Source organism: Myotis yumanensis, unplaced genomic scaffold, assembly GCF_028538775.1.
Source record: "Myotis yumanensis isolate MYYU_CA2020_CCGP unplaced genomic scaffold, mMyoYum1.0.hap1 SCAF_12, whole genome shotgun sequence".
In the NCBI taxonomy this organism is placed as follows: domain Eukaryota; kingdom Metazoa; phylum Chordata; class Mammalia; order Chiroptera; family Vespertilionidae; genus Myotis; species Myotis yumanensis.
The window spans coordinates 29,018,173-29,038,844 of NW_027223763.1; the positions used below are offsets into that span (position 1 = coordinate 29,018,173).

At 40.4% G+C, this 20,672-nt stretch overlaps 1 protein-coding gene across 1 annotated transcript in view; it reads right to left on the reverse strand.

Moving 5' to 3' along the window:
- The window catches only part of LOC139021080 (phospholipid-transporting ATPase FetA-like), an 80,943-nt gene extending 60,445 nt beyond the window's left edge, over positions 1-20,498 (reverse strand). Inside the window, exons 1-3 of the mRNA XM_070431269.1 lie at positions 20,459-20,498; positions 9,481-9,524; positions 9,055-9,099 (exon numbers count right to left, since the gene is read on the reverse strand). Coding sequence (XP_070287370.1) covers positions 9,055-9,099; positions 9,481-9,508 — 73 coding nt within the window. The 5' untranslated portion in view covers positions 9,509-9,524; positions 20,459-20,498. The remainder of the gene's footprint in view (positions 1-9,054; positions 9,100-9,480; positions 9,525-20,458) is intronic.
- Positions 20,499-20,672: the final 174 nt, after the last annotated feature.

Consider the following 20,672-nt stretch of genomic DNA (forward strand, 5'->3'; position numbering starts at 1 on the left):
ATCACTTGAGGGAAGTGTAAAGTCCAAGTAAAAGGGATTCCCGGGAAAACAAGAGATATTCAACCATCAGAAAACAACAACAAAACTCTGGACAACTATGATCACTTTGGAATGAGAATGAGATCCCAGTTCTGCTCTCTGTGAATCCCAAGTGACTTCATTAAGGATACAGTTGCATCAAATAACTTCAGGAGTCAGGGAGTTAACAGCAGTTAGGTGTGAAACAGCAGAAAACAAAGCGCTGGGTTTTGTGACAAATTGGTGAGTGCATGCCTTCTATAAAAGTATCCAAATACGAAAAAGAAAATTAAACACTGTGCAGGCCAAATAAAATTCACTTGTGCTTGTTAGCTACAAGTTTTGTACCCGAACCCAAGGTTCCGATTTCTTCTGTCGATAGAATCAGTGTTCTCTTACCCAATGTCAGTAGTTCTAATATCACCATTCTCTAAGCATCCAGTCCTACTCTTAGCTGCCTATACCCCCTAGGTAGGCTTGGGGTTCCTACTGCTGCTGAGAAAGGAGAGCCAAGGATGGGATGTCCTGAAGCTCTGGATTCTCTCCAATCCCTGCAGGGCCATCAAGCAGTTTTGAGGGGGCAGTCGGGCCAAATCCACACAGTAGCACAGCTTGGAATGTGAAATGGTTAGAAGGCACTAAGCCAGTGGGCACATGAGTAATGACTGTTTGACTGGAATCAGACACTCACCCAATCTTGTGACATTCTTTGCAGGCATATCACATTACATAGCAGCCGACTGGAAAGTACATTTAATCTCAGAAGAAGGAAGAAAGAATGTGAGGGAAGGAATATAAGAAATGGGATGTGTGTGTGGGGGGGGAAGGGAAGAAACAGAGGGAAGAGGATTAGGAGCCAGAGAACTGGTTTTATATCAAAGTTGGATACTAAATAATGATAATGTGATTTGGGGTAAGTTACTAACTATTTCATGCCTCAAATTTCATCTAAAAAGATAATTTTTTTAAAAAAACAGGAAATAGATGAAAACCAAGATGGCGGCATAGGTAAACACCGGAGATTGCTGCTTAGCAAAACCACTTCAAGAATACAATTAAAAGATAGAACGGACATCATCCAGAACCACAGGAAGGCTGGCTGAGTGGAAATTCTACAACTAGAAGGAAAGAGAAAAGCATACCGAGACTCTGAGGGGGTGCAGTGCGGAAGTAAAGTACAGAGGTATGGAGACGCACGTGCGGAGAGAGCTGGAGGCTGAGGACACGGTTGTCTTTTTCAATCGGCAGGGAGTCTCAAGCTCTGAGCTCCAGTTCCGGGCGAGTCTCTGGGGACCCAGATTCATACGGGAGAAACTGGACTATCTGGCATCGCTCGGACTCGAGGGCAGATTTCTCTCGGAGGTGCTTGCAGCGATTGCCGGGACACTGAGAAGCAGGGCCTCTGAGGGCAGCAATAGCTTCTTGCTCCGCCCTGTTGATCCCCTGGGGCCCCGCCCCACCCAAGCTATGCGCCGGCTTTTGCATATGAAAGGCCTGGCCCTTTGCAATCTGAAAATTACCTAACAAACTTGCAGCTGGCCCAAGGCCCCATGGCAACTTGTATTGCTTCACAGCTGAGCTCCTGCAGGGTACCCTCAGGCAGAGGCTAGATTAGCACCTCCTTAGAGATCCAGGAGCCAGTGTGCCCGGTGGTCAGAGTGGGACCACCCAGATTGCAGCTCCTCAGATCCATAAGGGACACACTCAAGGGGCAGACTCAGTGAGCACCAAAGCCCCCACTAAAGCAAGTCTTGCCCCAGAAGGGTGTCTCCAGCACAGAAGTTCTCCCACTGCAGACACAGCTGATTCTCACAGCCAATTGGCCTGGAGGTCAATTCCTCCCAGTGCTACCTACAACAATCAAGGCTTAACTACAACGAGACTGTGCACAAAGCCCACAAGGGGGTGCACCAAGAGTGTCCACCTCAGGTAATTGGGGAGGCTGAGCCACTGGGCCCTATAGGACACCTAGCACAGAAAGCTACTCTACCAACACAGGGAAGCAACCAAAATGCGGAAACAAAGAAACAGGTCACAAATGACAGAAATGGAGGAAAGCAAACTACTGGCTATAGAGTTCAAAACCACACTTTTAAGGTTTTTCAAGAACTTTCTAGAAACCGCCGATAAATTTAGTAAGATCCTCAAAAAGAGTGGTGAGACCGCCGATAAATGTAGTGAGACACTCAAGAAATCTAGTGAGACCTTCAAGGTTATGAAAAAGGACCAACTAGAAATTAAGCATACACTGACTGAAATAAAGGATATTATGCAGAGTTCCAACAGCAGACTAGAGGATTGCAAGAATCAAATCAAAGATATGAAATACGAAGAAGCAAAAAACACCCAACCGGAATAGCAAAATGAAAAAAGAATCCAAAAATAGGAAGATAGTGTAAGGAGCCTCTGGGACAGCTTCAAACGTACCAACATCCGAATTATAGGGGTGCCAGAAGAAGAGAGAGAGCAAGATATTGAAAATCTATTTGAGCCGAAACCGGTTTGGCTCAGTGGATAGAGCGTCGGCCTGCGGACTTAAGGGTCCCAGGTTTGATTCCGGTCAAGGGCATGTACCTGGATTGCGGGCACATCCCCAGTGGGAGATGTGCAGGAGACAGCTGGTTGATGCTTCTCTCTCATCGATGTTTCTAACTCTCTATCTCTCTCCCTTCCTCTCTGTAAAAAATCAATAAAATATATTAAAAAAAAAAAAAAAAGAAAACCTATTTGAAGAAATAATGACAGAAAACTTCCCCTACCTGGTGAAAGAAATAGACTTACAAGTCCAGGAAGCGCAGAGAACCCCAAACAAAAGGAATCCAAAGAGGACCACACCAAGACACATCATCATTAAAATGCCAAGAGCAAAAGACAAAGAGAGAATCTTAAAAGCAGCAAGAGAAAAAAAGTCAGTTACCTACAAGGGAGTACCCATAGGAATGTCAGCTGATTTCTCAACTGAAACTTTGCAGGCCAGAAGAAAGTGGCAAGAAATATTCAAAGTGATGAATGCCAAGAACCTACAACCAAGACTACTTTATCCAGCAAAGCTATCATTCAGAATTGAAGGTCAGATAAAGAGCTTCACAGATCAGGAAGAGCTAAAGGAGTTCATCACCACCAAACCAGTATTATATGAAATGCTGAAAGGTATCCTTTAAGAAGAGGAAGAAGAAGAAAAAGGTAAAGATACAAATTATGAACAATAAATATACATCTATCAACAAGTGAATCTAAAAATCAAGTGAATAAATAATCTGATGAACAGAATAAACTGTGATTATAATATAATCAGGGGCATAGAAAGGGAGTGGACTGACTATTCTTGGGGGGGAAAGGGGTGTGGGTATGCGGGAAGAGACTGGACGAAAATCATGCACCTATGGATGAGGACATTGGGGCGGGGGGTGAGGGCGGAGGGTGGGGTGGGAACTGGGTGGAGGGGAGCTATGGGGGGAAAAAAAGGAACAACTGTAATAATCTGAACAATAAAGATTTAGTTAAAAAAATAAAATAAAATAAATAATAAAACAGGAAATAAAAAATTAGGCAGCTACGTGAAAGAGAAAGACCCACTAAGAAATAAATTTTTCAGAGAGAGGTTGAGGGGTAATTATGTGTTACACACTAAGAATGGCATTAGTTCCCATTATGGGGTTGAGAGGAAGAGTTGAGAGAGGATAAAATTAAATAAGGTATGCAAATGTCTGCCACTTTGCTTGGCACAAAGAAGTCAATCAATAAATGGCAAGGCTTTATAATTTTAATATATATGCCTGCCAGATTGGCAAAATATTTAAAGTCTTTTTTTTTTATCAGTTTATTTTGTTTTATCCTTCGAAAGCTAGCTGTTTGCTTTTTTTTTAATTTTATTAAATCTTTATTGTTCAGATTACATTTGTTCCTCTTTTTTTCCCCATAACTCCCCTCCTCCCAGTTCCCGCCCCACCCTACGCCCTCACTCCCCACCCACTGTCCTCATCCATAGGTGCACGATTTTTGTCCAGTCTCTTCCCCCATCTCCCATTCCCCTTTCCCCCCCAAGAATAGTCAGTCCATTTCCTTTCTATGTCCCTGATTCATTGTAATCACCAGTTCATTCTGTACATCAGATTATTTATTCACTTGATTCTTAGATTCACTTGTTGATAGATGCATGTTTGTTGTTCACTATTTGTATCTTTACCTTTTTCTTCTTCCTCTTCTTAAAGGATACCTTTCAGCATTTTGTATAATACTGGTTTAGTGGTGATGAAGTCCTTTAGCTTTTCCTTATCTGTGAAGCTCTTTATCTGACCTTCAATTCTGAATGATAGCTTTGCTGGATAAAGTAGTCTTGGTTGTAGGTTCTTGGCATTCATCACTTTGAATATTTCTTGCCACTTTCTTCTGGCCTGCATGGTTTCTGTTGAGAAATCAGCTGACAGTCGTATGGGTACGCCCTTGTAGGTAACTGACTTTTTTTCTCTTGCTGCTTTTAAGATTCTCTCTTTGTCTTTTGCTCTTGGCATTTTAATGATGATGTGTCTTGGTGTGGTCCTCTTTGGATTCCTTTTGTTTGGGGTTCTCTGCGCTTCTTGGACCTGTAAGTCCATTTCTTTCACCAGGTGGGGGAAGTTTTCTGCCATTATTTCTTCAAATAGGTTTTCAATATCTTGCTGTCTCTCATCTTCTGGCACCCCTATTATTCTGATATTAGTGCGCTTGAAGGTGTCCCAGAGGCTCCTTACACTATCTTCGTATTTTCGGATTCTTTTTTCATTTTGCTTTACCGGTTGGGTGTTTTTTGCTTCTTCGCATTTCAAATCTTTGACTTGATTCTTGCACTCCTCTGGTCTGCTATTGGGTATAATATTCTTTATTTCAGTCCGTGTATGCTTAATTTCTAGTTTCTTTATCGTAGCATCGAGGGTCTCATTAGTTTTCGTGAGGCTCTCAACAAGTTTATTGCAAGCCCTCAAAATTGCGTTTTTTAGCTCCATATCCTCCATTTCTGTCATGTTTTTTTGTCTCCGCATTTTTTATGCTTTCTTGGTGCACCCCTTTGTGGTCTTTGTGCGCAGTCTTGTTCTAGTTAAGCCTTGATTGTTGTAGTTAATACTAGAGGGATTTGCCCACCAAACCGACTGGCTGTGAGAATCACCTGTGTCTGCCCGGGAAAACTTCTGTCCTCTGGGGAGGTGCTAATCTAGCCTTTGCCTGAGGCTATCCGGCAAATGGCTCTGCACAGGGCTTGGGCGGGGTGGGTCGCAGGGGATCAGCAGGGCGGGCGGAGGGAGCAGTTATGGCTGCTCTCAGTCCCGTTCCCAGAGGCTCTGCTTCACAGAACCCTGGCAGCCGCTGCAAACTTCGGAGAGAAAGCTGCCCTTAGGTTCCAACTGATGCCAGACAATCCCGCTTCTCCCGTCTGAGTCTGAGTCCCTAGAGACTCGCCCATATCTGGAGCCCAAAGTCTGAGACTCACTCCAGACCGAAAACGACAACCGCGCCCTCAGCCACCAGCCCGCTTTTCGAGTGCACCTCCGCACCTTTAAATTTTCCACACTGCGCCTCCTCTGAGCCCCGGGACGCTGCTGTCTTTCTTTCTAGTTGAAGAGTCTCTCCTCAGCCAGCTTTCCTGTGGTTCTGGGTGATGTCCGTTCCGTCTTTTAGTTGTATTTTTGAAGTGGTTGTTTGCGGCAGCAGTCTCCGGTGTTTACCTATGCCGCCATCTTTCCAGCCCGACCAATATTTAAAGTCTTAATAATATTGTGTTGGAGAGAAAATGGAATGTCCAGAACACTTACATATTGTTGATGATATTAAAAATCAGATAACCACTTTGGAAAACAATTTGGTCTTACCTAGTAAAGTTGATGGAGCATTTACCCTATAAGTCCATTTTTAGGTATATACTCTAGGACAGTGGTCGGCAAACCGCAGCTCATGAGCCACATGCGGCTCTTTGGCTTCTTGAGTGTGGCTCTTCCACAAAATACCACGTGTGGGCGCGCACGTACAGTGTTATTGAAACTTCGTGGCCCATGCACAGAAGTCGGTTTTCTGCCTGGGCGAGTCTATTTTGAAGAAGTGGCATTAGAAGAAGTGGGGGGTGTCGGTCGGTCGGGTGACGGGAGACGCGTACACCGCGGGGGAGGCAGGTGCGCGAGGTTCATGAACGAATTGAGTGAGCCAGTCAGTCAGCAATCTCATGTGCAGAGGTTAGTGCTAGTCGCGTCCGCAAATCGCACGCAGGTGACAAAAGTACCTACTCAAAACATAAAATTACCTGTATTTTTACAACCAGCTGCAAATCCTACAGGTATTTTTGTCATCAATTTAAGAATAGAAATTATTTTGTGTTGGTGGCTTTATTATTATATTGACATTGGCAACTTTGAAATGCAATTGCTGGATTTAAAAAACAAAGAACTGTGGAGCTTGAAATTTGAACGTCTTTGTGCTGATAAAGAAATATTGGAGAAAAACAAATGTGAACTTAGTTCACAGTACAAGTGGTCTGCTTTGGAAGACCTGGAGAAGGAAGATATGTTGATTTTTAACACCTGGAATAGTATTCCTGACTCATATAATCAACTGAAAAAACTAGCGTTTGCTGTTCTTTCCTTATTCGGGTCTACATATTTATGCGAACAATCATTTTCAAGCATGAACCTTATCAAGAGTAAATTGAGAAGTCGTCTTATTGATGAGAACCTGGAATCATGCCTAAAATTAAAAACAACAACAGACAAACCTGACTTACCCAAACTTTCCAAGGAGATGCAAGGCCACTTGTTCACATTAGTGTTTGTCAGTCATTGTCATGATTTAATTTTATGGATATTGTAAAGTAAATTGTAAAGAATTTAATTTTATCAATAAATAATATCGTTATTAAGTATGATATCAAGTTTTATTCAATGTACCTATAGTTTAACTAAGACTTAAAACTTTAAGTAAAGTTTATTAAGTTAATTTTAGGGAACGGTGTTGAGTGAAAGAAGATGTAGTGTCGAGGATTGAGAAAGGTATGTTGAGATGGTTTGGACATACAAAGAGGGTGAACGAAAGGAGATAGACGAAACAAGTATACAAGACGAGTGTGGATGGGAAAGTTGGAAGGGGTCGACCTCAGGGAACGTACCTCAATCAGATTGAGGACGTTTTTAGCAAAGGCCAGCTTAGGAGTACCCTAATTAAGTTAATAACAATGTACCTATCTATATAGTTTAAGTTTAAAAACTTTGGCTCTCAAAAGAAATTTCAATCGTTGTACTGTTGATATTTGACTCTGTTGACTAATGAGTTTGCCGACCACTGCTCTAGGGAAACTCTCACAAAATGGCATATACAAGGATGTTGTGCAGTAGCACTGATCGTAACAGCAAAACTTGAAACCAACCAAATAGCTATTAATGGTGAATAGAAAAATAACTTGTGGTATGTTCATACAATGAAAGCTATGTAATAGTGAAGAGTGAACTAGAGTTATACACATTAACGCTGTTAAATCTCAGGCAGGAATATAATATTTACGAAAAAACAAACTGAAAAAAAAGATGGACAGTACTAATCCATTTTCATAAGGATCATGCAAAACTATATCATTAGGGATACATATTTTCATAGTAAGCCTGTAAGAAGCAAGAGAATGAAAAACATAGAATTCAGAATAGAAGTCAGGGAGAGGGAGGAGGGAAGGGATTGAGAAAAGCAAGCTGAGAGCTTCCAGCCACACTTGTGCTCATCTTATTGTTGCCCTTTACAATTTACACATGTTATAAACTTTGTATCTATTCAATATATAACAAAAGACCTAAAAATTAAAGAGACTATATCAACTGTATAGGAAATACTGTCCTGTATTACTCGGAAAAGTAATTTTTAAAATACCCTTATTGAAAGAGTCGGTACAATTTGGGTCACTACATTTTAAAAAATGTTTTATTTTGAGATAATTTTTAATTTTCAGAAGATTTCCAAAAATAGCATAGAGAATTTCCATATACCTGTCCCCCATCTTACTCTTATGTGAACATCTTATAGAACCATAGAACCATTAACAGACTAAGAAGTTAACCTTGGCATAATACCATTAACTGAAGTGCATAAACTATTTATTTTTTAACCAATTCTTTCCACTAATGTACTTTTTAAAAATTACAGGATCCCACATTGTATTTAGTTGTATATTTCCTCCAACATGAGACTGTTCCTCATTCCTTCCTTTTTTTTTTTTTGTTATCTTAATACTTTTGAAGGTTACTGGACAGTTGTTTTATAGAATGTGCCACAACTTGAATTTTGTTTTAAGTTAGGGATTCTTTTCACAATATTCACCACATCCCTTTTTCCCACTTCTCTCTCCAGAGGTAATCATTGTTCATGGTTATGTTTTGATATCTAGTAGGATAAATCTCCTTGTCCTTCTTTAAAAATTTTATGCTACCCTTACATTTTCTCCTAAAGAATATTGAAATCAATTTGTCATGTCCTAAAAATTCCTGTGCGACTTTTAGATTGAAGTCCTTCAAATTGTAGATTAATTTGGAGAATGGACATATTTTCAACATCAAAACTTTTCACCACTCACTCTGTAAATATATATTAAGCATCTAAGCATTGTTGGTGAAAATGTAAAATGGTACCGCTGTTACGGAAGACAGTATGGTGGTTCCTCTAAAAATTAAAAATAGAATTACCATATAATCAAGCAATTCCTTTTGTGGGTACATATCCAAAAGAATTGAGCCTTAGCTGGTTTGGTTCAGTGGATAGAGCGGACTGAAGGGTCCTGGGTTCAATTCCAGTCAAGGGCACATGCCGGGGCTGTGGGCTCCATCCCCACTAGGAGGTGTGCAGGAGGCAGCTGATCAATTATTCTCCCTCATCATTGAGGTTTCTATCTCTCTCTCCCTCTCCCTTCCTCTCTGAAATTAATAAAAGTATATTTTTTAAAAAATAAAAAATATAAAAATATATTTTAAAAAACCTATTTCCACCATTGTTATCATAGCTTTCTGTTTTAAACAACTTGAAAATTAAATCACTTACCTGTCTGCCTCAAGTCTTCAGGTAGAATGTTTCTCTCACTTCCCTCTAAAAAGAACATTCAAACATTACTCTCAAATGTGAAGTAATATCACCAATGGTAAGAACCACTTAGATAATAATCTCAAGTTCAACATTATAAATTTTTTCTTCACACCTTTACACACACACACACACACACACACACAGTCTTAAGCCCATCCAGAGGGAATTCAAGCCTGTGTTTTGCACTAAGAAATTTCTTAGAGATCCAAAATTGTTAAAAGTTTCTTGGTGAGCTTCATTCAATCCTTTAATGAATGCTCTGAGAGCACACGCGGTCAATTTTTTGGCTTTGTGGGTGGAACATTGGACAGTGTAGTACTAAACAAATACTATTATTGATTGGTGAACTCTGGATATCTCAGCGGATATGAGCTGAGCACTTACCTGAAATATAAAGTTTTATGTATCTCATCTCAGGGAAACACCACCTAAGTATAAAACAAAAAACTCCTTGTCAGTTAGTCCAGGTCCTGCTGATATAATAATATCTACCGTTTATCAAAATTTACTGTGTACTATGTGCTTTACACATTTAATCTTGTGTAATTTTCACTAACACCTGGGCCTAGAAAGAGGGTGGTCCTCCCCCCCTTCTTCTTTTTTATTTTTACTTATATTTTTTACAAATATATACCCTGAGGCTTAAGATTAAGTGATTTACTCAGGATCATACAATCAGAACGTGGTAGTTACAGTGGTAGATTTGAACCCCTGCTTGCCTGACTGCTCTATATCATCTCTTTATAGACTTGGCCACAGATGAAGAGATGGTTGTGAAGTGGGTTTTTAGGGCAGTAACTGAGAACTACGGTCAAATAAGAAGGAGTACAATTTAAAGTCTTAAATACCCAGATGCTCCTCTTTGATAGATCAGGCACTGAGCTCAGGGGGAAATCCATTAATCTGTCCCAACACTTCAGCATCCCTTATTTACTTTTGACCCAAAACTCTTAGAGCAATCTTTCCCAAAGGTGTGGTCCATAGACCAACTGTTTCAAAGAGACATGAAAAGTCCTTGTGGAAAACATAGACACCTGACTCCCTCCCTGGATGAATGGGATCAGACTCTCTGGGGAGGGTGGCAGCAAGAATTTTAGACTCATCATCATCTTGAGGCAAAAGAGTTAGGGTAATCAGAAGGAAGTAAATGGAAAGCTAACTCCATAATAATCAGTCTGACAATTGATCAAATTGGTGTTAAGAAAAACACAGAACATAGCTCTCATGAGAAAGCATAAGGTCCTAACATTGTTTTGGACCTGTAAACGATTTTGAAAATTGTCTGTTACAATGGCTTTCTAACAGTGCTCCATGAAGCATGAATTCTAAAATGGGACACAAGAAAAAGGGATTGGCAGTTGGAGCTTAATGTCCTAAAACAGCAACTGCAGAAGCTCCACTGGTATGTATGTTGTAGCCTGGATTTTTGTGTAAGATTTTATCTAACTGCATGGTTTTGCTGATTTAAAAAATGCAAAACCTTGGCTGCACACAGGAAATTTTAAAAAATCTCAAGGCCCAGAATTTTCCCCAGACCAATTAAATTAAATATATGGGAGTGGCTTCCAGGCATCAGTATTTTTCAGCATCACGTGATTCCAATGTGTTGCCAAGGTTGGGAACCAATCTGATCTCTGCTTCCTCATTTGAGATCAAAGGAAACTAAGAGCCAAAGAATTTAAAGAAAATCAGAACTAGAATAAGGATCTCCTGACTTCCAGCTCACTGTGCTGAGTTATTGCTCCACAATTCAGAGTTTTGGAGCATGCAGAATGAACCAATTATTCCTCTAAGGTGGAGAGCATCTGAGTCAAAATTGTTATGTAATTTCACCTTTACAGAGCTCTCTAGACTTTTAAAGAGTACTTCATATATATTCTATCTTTAAATTCTTATAAAGACACTGGGAAGTAGACAGAGCAAAACTTATTAGATCTGTTTTAGAGATGAGGAAATCAGAGGTCAATTAACTCGAAGTGGCTTAGAGGTAGAGCCACAATTAAAATCTTTATCTAACTTCTGAATTAAATTTGGCAAGTGTTTATTGAGTGCCTACTACAGTGATGGCGAACCTTTTGAGCTCGGCGTGTCAGCAATTTGAAAAACCCTAACTTAACTCTGGTGCCGTGTCACATATAGAAACTTTTTTATATTTGCAACCATTGTAAATCAAAGACTTATATTTTTTATATTTATTTTATATATTTAAATGCCATTTAACAAAGAAAAATCAACCAAAAAAATGAGTTCAGAGGTGACACGCGTGTCATAGGTTCGCCATCACTGGCCTAGTATGGATTGTTGCGACATGGTCAAAGATGCAAAAATAAATAAAACATCATCCATGGCCTCAATTATGGTACAAACTTCTTGGAAAGATAGAGACAATTAGAACACTGCATTACCTGGCTTATCCTTTGGATTAGCAAAAGCTGAAAACTTTCCTCAATTGACCTTGATGACCAAGATCAATTATTTCCAAATTCAGTCTGTAGCTTCTAGTTTCTTCATGACTATGGCTACTAAACCTAAGAGATTTGTATATAATTACGGCATCTCTAAGCAAGGCCATGATTGGTTCTGGATTCAAGAGAAGAGAAAAGGATGCAATTTCAGTGAGGTTCATTTCATACTCCCCAAAGCCAAGGATATGACTCAGCATAAGACCGGGAGATTCCAAAACAAAGAACAAGATGGGTAAGAAAGGGTGTTTACAGAAATAACTATTTCCTTTTCACAGCATTTTAGTAAGTGGACAGTTTAGAATGTATATTGTTGAAGATGACTACTGCACATCAAAAGAAGAAAATAATATGCAGGAAATAATATTTGTATCTATAATTCAGAATGGCAAAGGTCACAGATGGATAAGAATGTTCCAAGACAACTTTTTCATGAATAATTAATTCATCAGACATTGCAAAATGTTGCCATCCAGATTTTATTATATAAAAGATAAAGACAGAACCAGGAACCCCGGGTTTATTTATAGACTGAAAACATTGGCCAGGAAGTCTAGCACAGTTGTTTTCAAACTTTAGAATGCGTCAGAATCGCCTGACAGGCTGGGTCCCAACCCCAGAGTTCTCATTCTTGTGGTGGGGTTCAAGAGTTTACACTTCTTACAAATTCAGGTGATGCTGATGCTGTTGGTTCTAGTCCCATACTTCGAGAACTGCTGCTTTATCCACAAGATACACACACACTTGTTGACAACTTAGCTAACTCTATTGTTGACTTGTAATGATACTTACCCCACCAACCTAATGGCCGAAGACTAAGTAAGAAAAAAGGTATGACTAGTAAACTAAGGAGATAATTTATTTAAGAGTACAAATGAATGAATTTGTGAAATATGTGTTGGGCAGAGGCAACCAAGTGAGGTAAAACTAACAAGTAGGAAATACCATTGCCCTTTAAAAGCCTTTACTTATCTTGAGGCAGACATGAATTTTATGTCTTGTACTCAAGATAACACCCGTTGAACCTCTTTAATGTTATCTGTGGTTTCATCCTCATTCTTTTTTTTTCCCCCCCCTCACTGGTCATTTTTTCTGAGTTTTGTTAATCACCCCCATGATTTCAATTACTATATATATATATCAGTGGTGGCCCCAGGTTAAGAGCTCCCTATCTGCATGCTAATGATTCAAAAATCTGTAATTTGAGCCTAACATTTTACCCTGGGTTTCAGTACTACATATCCAAATGTCTACTTAACATCTATATTTGGATGTCACATAAATGCCTCAAAATCTGCTTAGTACTGATGAGTACTGATGAGTGACTACTTAATGGGGCTACTTAGGGTTTCCTTTTGGGGTGATGAAAGCATTCTGGAACTAGGTAGTGATGGTTGCACAAGACTGTGAATATACGTAATGTCACTGAACTGTACACTTTAAAATGGTAAAATGGCAAAGTTTAATGTGTATTTTATCACAATAAAAAAAATTACATTTACAAAACTGAAATCAACATCTCTTTTCCCACCTCTCATACACCCAAAAATCTGTGCTTTTATATTTCTGATCTTTAACATCAGTTACTAGTCCTACGATTTACCTACGTGCCCAAGCCAGAAATCTGTTATCTTTGACAATGCTCTTTCACTCTCCCACTGGTAATGAATCATGAAATTCTGTACATTCTCCTTCATTAATAGAGAGTTAACTTGGAATAGTCATCTACTTCCCTCTATCCCTAAAGTTTCTCCCTAAGTTCAGGCTACCATCTTTAGCCTTTTCGTCTCATTTTGTACCTTTTCACCTTCCACTACAACCCCACTTCAAATAACTTCATTATTACCTACCCAGAGTGATCTCTCTAAAATACTGTCTTTTTGCTTAAAAATCTACCTCTGCCTTCAGGAGAAAGTCTAAATTCCCCCTTCATAACCTGGCTTCTGCTTACTTTACTCGTCTTTTTTTCTTCAGTTCTTTTTTTTTTAATTTCAAGAAAAACTATTTTAAATATAATAATGTTACATGCAAAAAACCTTAATATTTCAAGAAAAAAAAGATTTTAAGTATAATATTACCAAACTGTACTAACAGTATGATATCACAAAAGTTGTAGGGAATATTAAAAATCTGCAAATAACAGGATTACTTCTATTATATTCTAGTATATTCCCTCCCCACCTCTGGCTCTATTTTTGTTCATCAGTTTATGTTGTTCATTATATTCCACAAATGAGTGAGATCATATGATATTTATCTTTCTCTGACTGGGTTATTTCGCTTAGCATGATGCTTTTAAAGTCTATTTTGTCAGATATGAGTATTGCTATTCCAGCTTTTATTTTTCTTTTCCATTTGCATGGAAAAATTTTTCTATCCCTTCACTTTCATCCTGTGTGTGTCTTTTGTTTTGAGGTGGATCTCTTGTAGACAGCATATAGTTGGGTCATAATTTTGTATCCATTCAGCTACCCTACACCTTTTGATTGGAGCATTTAATCCATTTACATTTAGGGTTATTATTGAGACTTATTTATAGCCATTTTAATTCTGTATGGCTAGGTTTCTCTCTGTTTCTTCTCAGCAATCCCTTACAGCAATCCCTTTAGCATTTCTTGTAATGCTGGCTTGGTGGTGATGAACTCCTTTAGCAATTTTTGGGGGGTGGGGGGTCTGGGAAGCTCTTTATTTAATTATCTATTTTGAATGACAGCCTTGCTGGCTATAGTAATCTTGGTCTCAGAACCTTGCTTTCCATTAACTTGAGTACTTCATGCCATTCCCTTCTGGCCTGTAGAGTTTCTGATGAGAAGTCAGGTGTCAGCCTTATGGGAACTCCTTTGTAGGTAACAGTTTTCTTTTCTCTTGCTGCCTTTAAGATTCTGTCTTTAATTTTTGGCATTTTAATTATGATGTGTCTGGGTGTGAGTCTGTTTGGGATCTTCTTGTTTGGGGTTCTCTGTGCCTCCTAAACTTGTGTGACTTTTTCCTTTACCAGGTTAGGGAAATTTTCTACCATTATTTCTTCAAACACCTTCTCTATTCCTTTCTCCCTTTCTGCCTCTTCTGACACACCTACTATTCTAATATTGTTATGTTTCACATTGTCCCACAGCTCCCTTAAGCTGTCCTCCTGTTTTTTAATTATTTTTTTTCTTTTTGGTTCTCTAAATGAATGATATTTCCAACTGTCTTCTAATTCACTGATTCGATCCTCAGCTTCCCCTAATCTGCTGAGTATTCCTTCCAATGTGTTATTTGTGTTATTTCATTCTTTATCTCAGACTGTTCTTTTTTCATAGTTACTATATCTTTTTTCATACTGTTGAGCATTTTTAACATCATTACTCTGAACTCTGTTTCAGATAAATTTCTTATCTCTGCTTCATTTATCTCTTCTTCTGGAGAATTTGCTGGTTCTTTCATTTGGGGGTTTTTGTTTCATTTTGGTTATCTGTTTGGGTTTGTGATGTTTTAGGTAGATCCCCTATACCAGTGATGGCAAACCTTTTGAGCTCGGTGTGTCAGCATTTTGAAAAACCCTAACTTAACTCTGGTGCCGTGTCACATATAGAAATTTTTTGATATTTGCAACCATAGTAAAACAAAGACTTGTGTTTTTGATATTTATTTTATATATTTAAATGCCATTTAACAAAGAAAAATCAACCAAAAAAATGAGTTTGCGTGTCACCTCTGACATGTGTGCCATAGGTTCGCCATCACTGTTCTATACCGCTCAATCTCTAGTGCAGGACAGTGTTAAAGGATGTTTCTGACTAATTGGATCAGGCAAAGACTCAAAGCCTCCAGAGATTGCCTCTGTCTACAGACTAATAGGATTCCGACTTGAACTGCCCCCAGGCAATCGTCCTCAGGTATGGCAAGTGTTTTTTTTCAATAGGGTGGGGCAGTTGCTTCTACCTCGAGGCTGTTATTTATAATCTCTTAAGTGGCCTCAGGGCAAGGTGTTTTCCAATAGGATGTGTCCACTGTCTTCTCCCAGGCAAGGCAGATGTCTATGTGGGAAAGATGTCCTCTGTTGTGTGAGGGAATGACTCAGCTCAGGAAACTTGGAGTGTCTGCTTTCTGAGCTCTATTCCCCGAGTCCCCAGTCCTGGGTTCTGCTCTCACAGCTCCAGTCCACTTTACCCTCCCCCTGCCAGAGCACAAGGTGGGTGGCTACACAGGGAATTTTTGTGCACTGGTCCTTTAAGAGGGTGCCCGAACTTCCAGCTGCCACTCCCTGGCAGACAGTATCCCACTGCTTTTCACAGCTAGATGTTATGTGGGTACCCTCCTCAGTTTGGTGCTCTCTGCTGGGGAGCCCAGCTTCAGGATTAGATTCCAGAGTTCTCAGTAGCACCCGCCTCATCTCCCCAGCTGAGATATCTCTCTGGGACTTCAGTTGCCGTCTGTGGGTGCACGGCCAGCCCTTTCATGCCTCTGCCCTCCTACCAGTCTCTATGCGGTCTCCACCTTTGGTCCTTGGGTATCAGGGTTCTCCCCTGTTGAGTTTTCCATTGATTATTCAGGAAGCCTTTCTGTATTTCAGTTGTAATTCCAGCTTGTTCCTGGGAGCATGTCCGTGCCTACTTTACTAGTCTTATTGCTCACCATCCTCCTGCTCAAAGTCAACTGTCCAGTAAATATAAAATACCTATAATTCCCAGCACACCACCACCTTTTTATTTATTTATTCCAAGTGCACATACTACTCCAAATGCTAGAACTCCATTTTCTTCTGTTTAGACCTGGTTAAGTGCTATTGGGTAATATTAAGCTTACATTGTCTTCTTCAGATGCCTTTTTAAAAAATATTTTGTTTTTTACAGAGAGGAAGGGAGAGGGATAGAGAGCCAGAAACAACGACGAGAGAGAAACACCAATCAGCTGCCTCCTGCACACCTCCCACTAGGGATGTGCCCGCAACCAAGGTACATGCCCCTGACCAGAATCGAACCCGGGACCCTTCAGTCCGCAGGCTGACGCTCTATCCACTGAGCCAAACCAGTTAGGGCTCGGATGCCTTTTAAGGATGGGTCAGGTGTCCTTACTATGAGCTCCCGTGGTACAATCTATGTTCACTCCTATCTTAACATTTGTATCTGAAATTGAAATTGTCTGTCTCCTTCATAAGACCACATTGTCTTCAAGGGTAGGAACTATATATCAATGCATCTCCAGTGCCTAAAACAGTGCCTAGCATGTGGTATGTTCTAAATAAATATTTTTGAATGAACACACAAGTGAATGATAGGAACCCTGATGTCAGAAGTCATACTATCCTGAAGAACTTTCCAATGACTTCTTACCTTACTCCTGTTAAAAGCCAGTCATTACAATAGGCCAGAGGGACCTACATGCTGTGACTTCACCTCCTACTATTCTAACGTCATTAACTCAGTTCCAACCACACTTTGAGACCTTGACTGGAAAATGTATTTCAGTCAAGGAGTCATTTAGGCATGTTCAGAAAGGAAGAAAGGGACTAAAATATATTGAGCCTCTAATATGTATCAGGCCTTGTGCTGGGCACCTTCATATCTCATATCTGAATCCTCACAATCACCTTGGGACAAAGGCTTTACTATCCTCACTTCACAGCTAAGGAGACTAAGTCTTAGAGTAGATTTTGAATTTAAACAGAGAGGGAAAAGTGCATAGTGGTGACTTTTCCTTCCCTTGATATTGTGTTTGCTGTCTCCTCCTGCTTAACTCCCTCTGTGCTATTCTGGGAAGCTGACCTCTGTGAATTACATCACCCAGACTACCTTGTCCCGGGGCTTCTGTTGGGTTTTACCAATGGGAAGTACTAGCTGAAGACTGGAGGACAGGAAGAAAGGTTAGGGCATTTGTTTTTCTGCATCTCTGCCTTGTTAAATTCTTAGAGTGGCTGCTTAGCACTATGGCCATAGCTCTTTCGGACTATAGCTCTAGCTAGGCTCTGGGTAACAACATTCTCTCCTCTTTCCCTCCAGGCTGAGGAGTGCTACTGATTTGCCACTGTTGTGTTTCACCATTCAATTCTAGTTATTTTTAATACTGACTGTACCTCTGTAAATAGCCCTTGGTTAAACTCTCTTCAGTTAAACATATTTGAATGCAATCGTTTTTCTGCAAGGATTCTGCCTTAGATACTAGGACAACAATGAATGGCATGTCCTTCTCCTTTGCACTTCACTTAATTCAATTTCCAATATCTACAATAGAGTGTCCTTCCTTTCCTCTAATCCAAGGCTTCCCAGCCATCTGGGTCTAGCTGGTCGTCCAGGAAATCTTTTTATATGCTCCATTACCTACAGAGAAATCCTATTGTAACCACCATTGTGCAGAAGCTAGTGTGACATTAGCACTCTGTTGTCCTTGAAGTTCTATCACTGTTCAGTTTTCTTAGTCTGATCATCCCAGCAGTACACTAACTCCTTATGGGTAAGGAACTTTAGCAATTAGAATCTCTGAAGAAACGCATTTTATCTGGAATGAACCTTAGAGTTTACCCTGTATAACCTCTTTATTTTACAGATGGGGAAGTTCAGTCTCACACAGGGAGAGTCTCTCACAGCTATATTAGAGGCAGACTTATCCATAATCTAGATTCTTCCTACTATACCATGCTATTATACTGCACTGGGTACTTAGTAGACATTCAATATGCTAATGACTCACTCCTAAATTTATACAGGGGTTTTTGTTTTGTTCAATGCTAGGCTCCATGCCTAGATGAGCACCTGAAACATAGGATGTACTCAGCAAAATATTCCTTGATTTTGAACCTGGAAGCAGCAAGACAAACACCTTGAAAGTTAATCAGCACCCAGAATGTCATTAATAATAATAATGCCTTATACACTTAGAGAAAATGTAGTTTTCAAAGTGCTTTCACATTTAATGAGCCCATTTGATCCCTCTGAGGTAAACATGGCAGGAATTATTGCTCTATTTACTAGATGCACAAAACAGCCTCTGAGAAATTAACGATCAAGGATCCCTGACTAGTATGTAGCAGAGCTGAGGTCAGTATTCACAGCATTATGCCACCTCCACTATTCCGTGTTATTTCTTCAGCTTTACCATTCTGCTTCTGGGTATGGCAGATTCATTCGGGGAGCTAACCTAAATATTCACAATGAGTAGGTGGGTCATACACTTATGCTCAAAGAAATGATTTTTCCTTCTTTAAAAGTCCACTGTGAAAGGTCCTGTTCTATTTCTGATTAGATACAACCTGCAGAACTCTCCCACTCTTGACATCAGAGACCTGCTATTCCTCAGAGAAGAGGGTTACCATCTGTGTGTTTGGGCACATAGACAGCACTGCTGAGACATCACTTTCAGAATAGACCAGAGCCCGGCCCTTTTTATAACCAAGTATTCAAAAAGGAACAATACTTTGCCCTGACCTCATCAGAGAGGAGTTAACACGGTGGATTTCTTCAAGATCAAATGTACCAGGGAACAACCTACAGATATTTTGGTTGAATTCTCTTATTTAAAAACAAACGGCCCTAACCAGTTTGGCTCAGTGGATAGAGCGTCGGCCTGCAGACTGAAGGGTCCCAGGTTCGATTCCGGTCAAGGGCATGTACCTTGGTTGTGGGCACATCCCCAGTAGGGGGTTTGCAGGAGGCAGCTGATCGATGTTTCTCTCTCATCGATGTTTCTAACTCTCTATCCCTCTCCCTTCCTCTCTGTAAAAAAAAAAAATTAAAAATAAAAATAAAAAAATAAATAAAAACGACTTTAGTTCAGATTTCACCTTGGGTTTTAGTGACTAGGATGATCTCTGGTCCTAATCAGAGCATTACAGAAACCAAAGGACAACCTAAACACAACTCCAGCCTCTTTGTATATCAGTTTCCATCAAGAGCTCAAAGTATCCATTCAGAAATTAAGTCCTACATCAGGGGTCACAAACACAAATGCCTACCAGTAACAGGCAAATAATTGTAAAGCTTAGTACAAATCAGAAAATAAGGAGCAATGGAGTCTATAATGAGCTGCAGTAAACTAACTTACCAGTTGCTTCTCAGCTCCAACCACCTGTCACTTTGTGAGAATGTGAGCTAAGAGTTAACAGATCCTTCAATTTTTTCAGAAAGCTAAAAATCTGCATTTTAAGACGTAATTATCTGTTTTTTAAAAAATTGGCTACTAAGTCAAATCTGCAAGCCTATTCACCATGAGTAGCCAGAGTTTGACTTTTCCTATGAAGTAGGTCCCCTGCCCTATGAGAAGGAAATTACAACACATGTACCACTTTCAAGTCAAATATGGTATAAGATCTATGCCTTCTCAGAGGATTTGGACAGTGCTGGAGAAGCAGACTAAACTCCCTGAGTTAATGTGCCTTCTTAGCTGGGGGCCGGCTCTGTGAGGTGACTGGATAAATGGGTGCCCCGTGGGCGGCATATGTGGGATAAAGATCCCCTTTGCTAGGCATCTGGACATTTCCCCTAGACCAGTGGTTCTCAACCTTGGCTGCACATTAGAATCACCTGGGAATCTGTTTAAAATCCTCATTTCTGGGCCTCATCCTCCGGAAAGTCTGTTTCTTTGTTACTAATATTGTGGCCCCATCCCATAACAAAGAAACAGAATTTCCGGAGGATGAGGCCCAGAAATCAGGATTTTAAAAAGATTCCCAAGTGATTCTGATGTGCAGCCAAGGTTGAGAACCACTGACCTAGAGTCTCTGGAAAACCCGTAGATTCAAGTAGAGGGAAGGGAAGTAACCGCGAGGACTGGGAGAACGATTTACTACAGTCCGGGGACGGGCAGGTACTGAAAAGGGCACAGAGGGGGACGGACGTCGGGTAGTTTGGGGATAATCTTCAACGTTGGGAAGGAGAAAGCCATAACCTCCTCTCCAGAGCCATCTTCGGGCTCCTCTTGCTCACCGTCGCCACGCAAACGTCCATTCCAGCGACGTCCATCTTAACGCACCTTCCTGCGCAGGCGCGCTGCGGAGCCCCAAGGCCCCGCCCCGACCACGCCCCCCCCCCCACAAGCCCGCCTCCGACCACGCCCCCTCGCTCACTGGCTTTCCAAAGGAGCCCTGCAGGCCTGGCTTTGAAGTACCTAGGCATCCTCTCAGTACTAGCAGATGGGGAA